This window comes from Camellia sinensis, chromosome 14 (assembly GCF_055761805.1).
Source record: "Camellia sinensis isolate YWXY chromosome 14, ASM5576180v1, whole genome shotgun sequence".
Lineage (NCBI taxonomy): Eukaryota > Viridiplantae > Streptophyta > Magnoliopsida > Ericales > Theaceae > Camellia > Camellia sinensis.
Genome location: NC_138974.1, coordinates 44,144,041 through 44,154,964, shown reverse-complemented (window position 1 = coordinate 44,154,964; position 10,924 = coordinate 44,144,041). Strand labels below are relative to the sequence as shown.

The 10,924-nt window shown below is 30.8% G+C and overlaps 1 protein-coding gene across 1 annotated transcript; it reads right to left on the bottom strand.

The window, feature by feature from the left end:
• Positions 1-3,821: 3,821 nt before the first annotated feature.
• LOC114268250 (GDSL-like Lipase/Acylhydrolase superfamily protein) lies at positions 3,822-9,447 on the bottom strand. The gene is made up of 5 exons (XM_028209391.2): positions 9,146-9,447; positions 8,732-8,859; positions 5,881-6,123; positions 4,495-4,747; positions 3,822-4,254 (listed from the first exon to the last, which is right to left on the bottom strand). The coding sequence occupies exons 1-5, from the start codon at positions 9,393-9,395 to the stop codon at positions 4,022-4,024; spliced, it is 1,107 nt and encodes a 368-aa protein (XP_028065192.2). The 5' UTR covers positions 9,396-9,447; the 3' UTR covers positions 3,822-4,021.
• Positions 9,448-10,924: the final 1,477 nt, after the last annotated feature.

Sequence of the window (10,924 nt, the reverse complement as noted above, 5' to 3'; positions counted from 1 at the left end):
AATATAAAAATTATTTTTTAGACCAAAATGACAAATTTTTTTTTTGAATTGAATTTTAAAAAGAGTTTAATTATGAGTTTTGAATAGAATTTTGAATAGAGTTTTGAATTGTGTGTATGGTTATGAGTTATAAGTTTTTCAATTAAATTGTGAAAACTCTTTTCAAAATTTATAACCAAACAATTTTTTTTCTTTTCAAATTATAATTTTAAAACTCATAAATTCAAAATACAACTCTATTATTAAATCATAATTCTAAACTTTACCAAACGCTGCCATATGTTTTACTGTTGGGCCGGCATAATCTGGGCTAGAAAATACAGAAAGGCCCATGCATAAACCGACCTAGTTTGATATTGGACTTAAAATTTTTGTCCAAGCCCGATTTTAAAATAATGGCGTATTCTTAAATGAATAATGCTTGAGAGCTCGAAAATGAGCTCCCCTAATCCCTCTAATGCCCAAAACGATGTCGTTTTGGGCATTAGGCTTTTTTTTTTTTTTTTTTTTTTGTTCTTGCCATTTTCGTTCGACCTGTAGGGGAGGGGGAGGAGAGGGAGAGGGAGAGGGAGAGGGAGAGAAAGAGGTCGCCGTCGCCGTCATCTCCGATCCGTCGCTGATCGCCGCGCCTCCGCCTCCGTCGCCGATCGCCATGCCTTTGCTTGTCGCCTCTGCCATCGCCGATCGCCGCGCCCCCCGCCTCCGCCTCCAGCCCATTTTTTAGGCCCCCTACAGTCCCCCTCTGTTGGAACAATCTTCTGTGTAAATAAATAAATTGAAATAAATGCAAACAAAATAAATAAATAACATATCGGATTTATTTATCGAACTGAATTAATTAAGACCAAGTCGAGTGTGTGACACTCTGTCCTTAAGACAGATTCGCCCCGCTACGGTACTTACGGTTGAGTGGCGTCTATCTCCCAGGATACAATGATCTTCACAAATTGTAGTAGTACTCCAAACAATTTGTTCGGCGAACCAAACCTGTGTTCTAACTCTCTGAATATTATACTAAAACTAATATGAAGAATAAAAACAAATGCAGTATTTTTGGACAGCAAAAAGACCACAAATAGACTGAATTTTTCCCGGGGCCTAAACCATTGCTGGAATGTAGTATTTATAGGCAAATATTACTGTTTGAAAAGGTTCCAATTTTGAAAGAACATAAAAGATTTCAAATGAACAGGTGCCAACTTATTCAAACAGTTTTAGCCGTTGCACATGGAATAGAACTCCCTTCCAACAGTTTTTGCCGTTGCACATGGAATAGAACTTCCTTCCAACCAATTTGAAAAACAAAAAGCCGTTAGAGGACAAAGTTCTACTACACTGTTTGGAATAAATTTTATTAAACTATTTGCATAGTTTAATCAAACCAACAACCTTCACTGTTAGAAATAATTATATTAAACTATTAGATTTAGATTAAACAAATAAATCTAATAGTATAATAGATTTTAATAAAACCTGTTTGGAATATAAATATTAATCTTATTTGACAAACTTTAGGAAACCATTTAAGGAATCCAAAAATTTGAATTTAGATTTAAATTAAATTTCCACAATAATTTTTATTAAAAAAATTCAAATGAATTTTGTCTAAAAATTAATGTTAAACCTGAAAACGATGTCAATTTCCCATTCACTCATAAATGGTTTTGACGTTCCGTCTTCATCGTGTGACTTGCCATGCGGCAAGGAATACTTCACCTCTTCGGACACGCCCCAAAATATTTTAGGGGCCTACTTAATTTTGGGCTCAAAGTCAGCCTAAAATATGCCTTATATAAACCAATTTTCCAACACCCTCCCCCTCCCCCTCCTCCTCCTCCTCCCCCTCCCCCTCCGTCTTCTTTTTCCTTCTGCTGAAAAAAAAAAAAAATGGAATTCGGGGCATTCGGGGGAGCTCAGATTCGAGCTCCCCAGCACGACCCTTCTTAAATTTGGTTAATAAAGTTATATATTAAATAGAAAATAAAATTTTAAAAATTAAATATTAATCAACTTATTAGGTTTGGATTTTCAAAATTCACTTTTCAGAAAATTCAATTTTTTTGTGTTTTTTTGTTTCTATTGAATTTTTTTTAATATTCTAAGTAATTTTTAAAATTTTTAGATACACCATAAATACACTTAAAAAGTATAATATTTGTGATGGAAATCTTAAAAAAATTCACTAAATACCAAAAATATAAAAATATATGAGAATTTAGTACATTTTTCATATTTTTACATATTTATAGATTTTAAATTTTTTTTTAGATACATCTAAATAAGGTGCATCTAAAAAAGTAAAAATTTTTAAAATTATTCACTAAAAACAAAAACAAAAAATTAAAAATTAAAAATTAAATCTTCATAAAATTGAAACAAACATAGTGGATAGTTTTTTTTAATTGATTAGGCACAAATACTTGTCATTTACTCATTACTAGCGGTTGCCACACGCGATGCGTGTGTAATTCAAATAAATAAAAACAAAATAAAACATTTATTATATATTGTGTGCTAGTTAAGTGGTAAAAGTCTTACTCATTTGACATAAGTCTAAGGTTCAAATCCCCTCATCTCATCTATCTAATTTTTTTTTTATTTCAAATAAAAAAGTAGACACATGACAGCATAAGAAATAAAGGTTTCAAGACACCTAAAAGGTGTTCACTTTATAATAGTATAGATACATAGATTTACTCATTATATCTTAAGTTTAAATTTTGACCGATGCATTTTCCCTCACAAATGCATTTTTATATAGACACTAAATACACGATAATGATCGGGCAAGATTGGGTCTTAAACATTATTCTCATGTGTGACCCATTTTGTAGTTAGGTCTTTCTCTGTTTTTGAAAATTCTTTAAAGCTAACTACAAAGTATTCAAAAATTAATTTTAAAAAAAGTTTTTTTGTCAAATTATTTTCATATTTGCGAGGAGAAGTGCCTCTATAGTGCTTTTTACATACAAAAATTTGTACATGTCTGCAAACATTTAAAAATATGAGTTTTATGTATAAATTGTTTATAAATATAATGATATCATTTGTAAATTTTATGCGTGGTTTAAGAATAATAAAAAATTAACATATAATTTAAATGAACTTCTGTAACAAATTTATATTTAATATTTAGTGAAAGAGAATCCAACATCACCCATCTTTTTTATTAGGTGGAGGTCACTAATTATAACACAAGCCGAGTAAGGAGTTGTTTAAATTTTATTTGAAAATGTAACCATCTTTTAAGATATGTTTAAACTTCAATTATTCAAGAGTTTCAATTAAACAATTATGAGATGAACTAAATTAGTTTGGTCTTTTATATAATTCTTTAGTATGAATAAATTTATTGAGTTGAATTTAGATATGATGTTCACATGTCTACTGTAAAAAAAAAAAAAAAACCGTTGTCTACCGTAAAATAAAATAAAATAATTGTCCTCTCTATTGTTTCGGTGATAATTAAAAATAAAAAAATCTATAAAATTTAAATTATACACATAGAGCACCATGAATGTGCTTTCTCATTCTTCGCCAATTGAAAGTGAATATGTACCAAAAGCTACTTCTACGGTTGATTTTGTATTCTTAAACTTATTAAACCAATATATATATATACTAGCCTATACACATCTTCTCTAATAAGCCAAGCAACCTGCTAAATTCATTGGTTTCATATTTCATCAAGGACCAACAAAACTAAGGAGTCGTTTAGCATTGGCTAATACAGCCAACTTTTTTGTATTGCGACTTTTTTAGCCTCGTTTAGTTTTTGTTTAGGGATTTTTTTGACTTTTGTGAGAGAAAAAATGTAATAATTATGAATAAAAAGTAGTATTTTGTTTTATTGACTTATATAGCTTATTTTGTTTTTTTTTTGTGCTTTTTTAGCTCTAATGAGAAAACCAAACGAGGGCTAAGTACATTTCATCCAATACAAACAGTGCATAATCAAAATGACTACTCAAAAGCATATAATGTATAGATATATATATAGCTTAAAATAGTAGATGATGAGTCAATTCATGGAGTCCATGGCCATGATAGTGCTTAGGTTCATGGGATTCATGTAGCGGTTGGAGCCAGTCATCATCTGTTGGACTATGATTCTGTTTGCCTTTTCTGTTGGATGGAATGGATCCCAAAAGGCATAGACATTCCGGTCGGGACAGAGGTTGGAAGCAGGGGTACATACTCCAAGCCCATTGTATGGTCCTTGTCCACAACATGCCACCTTCGATGTTACAAAACCTGTTAAATTTACAACCAACAAAGCATTATGTTTGGCAAACATATATTTGAAAAAAATTGCAGTCAAGTGGGAACAATTTAAAGTAATTACACTTTGATAAGAATTGAGTTGGAGTAAGTGAGAGTTGTGTTCCCATGTCACAACTTTCACTTATATTGGATACAAGTTCACTAGCAATTTGAGCTGTTTCCCATTTAAATGCACTTTCCATTATGTTTTTTAAGGGTTAGGGAACGAACCAAAGGCTTGGGGGTTACTGATGAAGTCAGTGCTCATTTGCATTGCATTAACAGCTATGAACACATCAGAGCCGAGCTCTTGGTTGAGGGATTGAATCATCTGGATGAGTTCTGGGTTGAAGAGTTCAGTAGCTCGTTGGGGCTCCTTCGCGCACTGCCCATTTGTGCTTCTGCTGGCTAAAGAAGATGGAACACAACCCAGTGGCCCAGTTCCGGTCACCATTACCCTTCGGGCGCCCAATTCATATAGCCTCTGTAATACACAGGTATACCACCTTTAGTCAGAAAACCTCAAACTACTGTTAAATTTTAGAATCCACTTAGTATGTGCTAACCTCTGTTCAATTGTAAGTAAAGTTTATTTGTTTAATTTTTTTTACAAATCTAAAGTGTTGGCACTTTAGATTCATTTGGGACTTGGAACATAAAAAAACATATATGCTATGTTTCAAAGTCAGATTTATCAAGGAAGGATAAACAAGAAAAGAAAAAAAAAAAACAAAAAAATGAAGCTAACAAAAGCCAAATTCCTCTCTTTTCTTTTGTATGGTTGGATTAGAAAAATTAGAAGAAAATGAATAGGTATATATACATATAATTTTTGGCCACTAAAAAAAATGAATAAATTAATTTTATTTTTGTTTCTCTTGACAATTCAAATACGCTATCACCAACAGGGGGTTAGTTCAGTGGATAAAACCTTCGAATTCCTCGCTCAAGGCTTGGGTTTGAGTCTCCATAACCCCTTGTTGGGGTTAAACATACTCCTTAGCGCCTGGAGCACGTGCCTAAGCTTCGGCCCCGACGTAGGTGCGGTGGAGTTTTCTGTAGATATGCTGTAGGTGCTAAGGGGCAATACTTCCTAACGGATATGTTGGAGTAGCCTATCCACATATCCATTTTTTATGAATCTAAAAAAAAAAACACGCTATCAATATTCAAGTAATTAATGCAAACAGTTATGAGAGACGGGACACATTTTTGCCCACAAGGCTCATCTAAATCAACGGCGCATGAATGCCCACCACTTCACTTCCGAAACTAATGAAATGAAATATAATTTTTTTTTTTATCATATTTTCTAAATCACAAATAATTCGATCAATATGTGCTAGAATTTTAAAAATCTGATATCAATATTTATTAATGCCATATGGGGTGTTTTGGGAAAGTGGGTTAAAAGTCACTTCCCACCTTTTAACTCACTTTCCTCTTTTACAAAAAATTAAAAAAAATCAAAAAATAACTTTTAACTATCTTCCTAAAACACTCCTATATCTCAATCGATTCTTGTCTAATATATGATCATATCAATATTTATTTTGATATCATTATTTAAACTATGAAAATCATAAAGCTAATACTGTTACGCATCTAAAGAATTACCTTTAGAATCTTTCGATACTCAGAGATAAGATATCGGGAGAACTCAGGAAGAGAGTATTGGAGCCTTCTGGCAGAATATGGGGTGAAGAAGTAATTGTTGACGAAGTCGTTGCCTCCGAGCACGATCAGAACCAGCCCTCCATTCACCAGCCGCTGGGTTTCGGCTGGCCCAATGAGCGCGCTTACCCGTTCCTGATAGCGCTGGAAGAATTCTAATTGCTGGCCTATCCTTATGATGTTTGCCTGCCTCCCCCAAATAAATAAATTGTGTAAACATTTCGAGAAAAACTCTAATATTGTAGAAAATTTCATCAAAATGATAAGTCAATGATATTATTTATTTTTTAAATAAACAATCATCTTGCGCCACTCTGGGTTGCACACATTGTTATGTATAAAAATTCAATATGATGAGACCATAACTTTCAGGCATTACATGCTTAAATTGCTAATAAGAGAAAGTAGTGTTCCACAAAAAAAGAAAAAAAGAAAAACTTGTTCGGATTGATGTGACTAAGATGTGAGTGCATTGGCGGAGTTAGAAAATTAAATTAGAAATGACACTTATTAATTATAATATCAAAAAATTTTACAAAAATATTTCATGCAAGTTTTTACAATTAATTTTGAGAAATATCAAAAAATTAATGTTATTTATAACTAATATATCATGGACAATATAAAAAAATATAGATATAAATCTTAAAATAAATTATATAATGATAAATTATTTTTTTATACATTTGATTAAAAATTTAATATAATAGTAATATTACGTCATCATTAATATGTGATATCACTAATTAATGATAAATAATAATGACATCACCGTTACTTGCATGTCAATAATAATGACATTACCGTTACATTTAAAATTTTTAATAAAATTTTGATAGATATATAGTTTATAATAGTCTCTTTATTTTCAATCAAAACAACTATTATTATTCTTATAATTTTTAAAATGTGATTGACATTACTTTTTAATAATATTTTTATAATTTTTTATTTAAAATATATTTTTTTATATTTACACCCAAAAAAAAAGAAAAAAAATCCCAAAATCTTGGAGACACGTGACCCCTGGTCCTTCCGCCCTCCGCCACTGTGTGAGTGTATCCCTTAAAACAAATGAAAATGCCTTTTAATGGTAGTACTATATACTAAAAAAAAAAATAAAAATAAAAATTAGTGGGCTGATGTGAATGGCAGTCACAGTTAGCAAAGGTTAAAGCATTTAACAATTTTAGCCAAGTATTTAACATGTCCATTGGAACTATTTTTGAATGATATGTGTGTCAACTGACCAATAGGGCCGGCCCTGAGGTTGAGGGACGTAAGGTGAACTTTGAAAATGGGTGCTCTCTTACATTGAAAAAAAAAAATTTATGAATAAACGATAAGTTATAACTTTTTTATTTATTTGTAGTCACAAAAAAATTTACTTGCACATATAATCATTAAAATTTTAAACAAAATAATTTAATGAAATAAAATTAGGACAAAAAAATAAGGAAAAAATTATTCAATTAAAACTGATAAAGACCTAGGTAAAAAAATTTGGACAAAATTATTTACTCTACTAAAATCTAATAGATAAAGAAGGTTAAAAAAAAAAAAATAGGACCCATATATTGTATGTATTGTTTTTCTTGGGCCCAAACATTTTTTTTTAATATATATTTTCATTTTAATAAATATAAGCAAAAAAACTACACTTATAAATAAGTATGAGCTAAACTATACATGGACCCAATAAATATTTTGGGACCCTTTAAATTGATCCTAAAACTAAAAAAAAATAAAATATTAAGCCTATAATATTTTACCAAATTTAAAAACCCTATTTTTAGGCCAAAATTTTGGGGCCTAAGGACCAGACCTTACTGGCCTTAGGCCAGGCCGGCCCTGCTGACTAGATGTGTAGTTGAATAGATGTGTGTGAGAGAAAAAGTGATTGAGAAGGAGAAATGTGAGAGAAAAAGTGATCGATTGATGTGTAGGAAAGAGAAAGTGATTTTGGAAAAAAATTTCAAAAATTTTCTAACCAAACAAAATTTTGAATTTTTTTTCAAAAATTATGTTTTGAGAGTTCAATCAAACAAAGCCTTAAAAACAGGACGCATTATAAGATGAGCATTCTAATATGATGGTATATAACAAAGATCACAATAATTAATAAATAAATAAATAAATAACTATAGAATTTATTAGTTTGTACATAATTACTCATTGAAGAAGTCAAACATATAGAACAGTCTCATTCAAGAAGCAGCTGTTACCAGAAAATTGACAATCCATATTGTTCTTTTTTGTCGGTTCAAAACACCCATTTCCATGTTTGAACAATGAATGGTAGATATAAAATTGTTGATGACATGCAGTGTGTGCATATATAGCCACTTATTCGGAACTTTCTCACCTTCTCTACAGTGTTTTTGCTAAAGAGTAATGTTATTATCTCATGTGTAACCACTACTCTTGGTTTGGCAATATATTACAATAGCCAAAAAGTATATAAAGTTAAAAATTATACAAAAAAAAAAAAAAAAAAAGTTAAAGATTTATTTTTTCTCCATTTTTTTGTACATTTTTTTCGTAAAAAGTTAAAAAATATTCCAAACGTATTAATTTTTTTCACCTTATATTTTAATCAAAAAATTAAAAAATTATTAAAATGACCTATTCCCAAACCAAGTGAATCATTAATTAAAAACTAATAATGTTTTGATACATAAAGCGTACTTTAAATGTTGCATAAAAAAATCATAAATGTAACATTATTGCTTTGTAAATATACAAATGGCTGTAGTGAAATGAATATATATACAAGTAAATTGGTTCAACTTACAAATTGAACTCCGGTGTCATTGAGGATTCCGATTCCAGCAGAAGCAAAGTTTGCACCCACAAGTAATTTTTGTCCGTCGAGCTCTGGGTTCAAGTATGGCAATGTGGACTCAGAGCCGAGTTGTTCACCTTATGACACACATTATTCGTGGTAAGTTCTATCTACAACAAACACAAAGTATAAAAATACAAAAACAATATTTGTATATAAATTACTGACAAAATAGTTCACAAATAAGACACTAGAAGAAAGGCTCCACATGTGTGTGAAACCCGCTTTTGGGCCTAGCCTCTTGTGTCTTGTCTGCGAGTAATTCTGTGAATGATTTATGTACATGTACTATAGCTCTTTCTCTCTCACACACATATATAAAGTGAATTCAGAAGAGAAGAAAGTGAAATGGAGAAGTTATACTGATGATATCGGGAATGTTTAAGCCATTGGAGAAGCGGCCGGTGGGACGGTGAGTGGGATAATCGATGCCATAGGGTGGCGAGTCTGCACGTGCAGTGGTCAGTAAGTAGTTGTTGTTTCCATTGTCGACGAGCGAATCACCGAACACGAAGAAGGCTCGAGCGGCCTCTGCTTGTGGTGTATTTGCGCTGAGTACTACCATTGCTAAGGCAACAAACAAGATGGTTGAAAAAACTGTAGGACTAGACATGGTAGTGACTTATGTGGGCACTACTTAGGACCTCTCTCTTATGTGAAAAGGGTTGGGATGGTTTTATATATAAAAGGGTGTTTGGATAGTAAGGTTAGTAGTTGAATATTGAAACCCTAATAAATGGCCTCCAGTACTGGCAGGCATGATAGTGTGTAGGGGGACCAACTAAGCAAGATAAGAGCAAGGTGAAATTTAAGCTGAGTTGAACTGAATTGAGAGAGAGGGAGAGTTTTAAGTAGGCAACATTAATACCAAATTTGTAAGCCTATTTACAACTTAGTTTGAACAATTAAATCATAAATTTAAAATGTCACTCTAACTATATGATCGTTTTTTAGGGATCAGACGGAACCCAACCCAGTTAATTAGCAATTCTAAGGTATATGAATGAAAAATAATTAATAAACAACTTAGTCTAATTGTGTGTCTAGGCCTTACATAAAACTATAGAGGAACAATTAATGGGGGATAATTAAGTTGAGGTCAGGACCATACCGACCGAAGTAACCTTTTTTACATACACTAGTTGGCTGGTAAGAAATGTGGAATATTCTAGCACGCAATAAAGTACAGTGTTTAAAAAATAAAAATAAATAAAAAGAGAGTATGTAGCAGCTGAGGAAGTAATTGCATCATTACTACAAAAATAGTTAAAGATCACACTTTGACAAAAAAAAAGATCTCACTTTTATTGGAAGTGTGATAAAAAAAATTAGATTGATATTTTAATCACATTTAATTTGATTGAGTGTGATAATATTTATTTTTTATGTCACTTTTCAATTAAGTGTGATTGTGTATATATATATATATATATATTTTTAATCACACCTTTTAATTAAAGTGTGATTATATATACACTACAACTTTTTAATCACATAAATAAGTGTGATTATATATATATTTTTTAATCACACATTTTAATTAAAGTGTTATTATTTATATATTTTTTAATCACACATTCTAATTAAAGTGTGATTATATATACACTACTACTTTTTAATCACACTTTTTAAATAGGTGTGATTATATATATATTTTTTAACCACACAGTTTAATTAAAGTGATTATTTATATATTTTTTAATCACACCTTCTAATTAAAGTGTGATTATATATACACTACTACTTTTAAATCACACTTTTTAAATAAGTGTGATTATATATATACTTTTTAATCACACATTTTAATTAAAGTGTGATTGTCTATATATTACTACTTTTTAATCACATTACTACTTTTTAATCACACTTTTTAAATAAGTGTAATTATATATATATATATATATTTAATCACACTCTCTAAATAGGTGTGATTGTATAAAATATTTCAATTTAATTTTTATATAAAATATACAATTCCTAAATCCGTGCCTTTATTCTATCCATGAATGATAGAGTCGACTCACTACTAGAAAAGGAGGCTTTAGACACGGAACTTTTCACCAATTTTTTCATCTTCCTATCTCTCTATCTCTGTCTCTCTTCTCTCTCTCTCTCTCTCTCTCTCTCTCTCTCTTTCTCTCT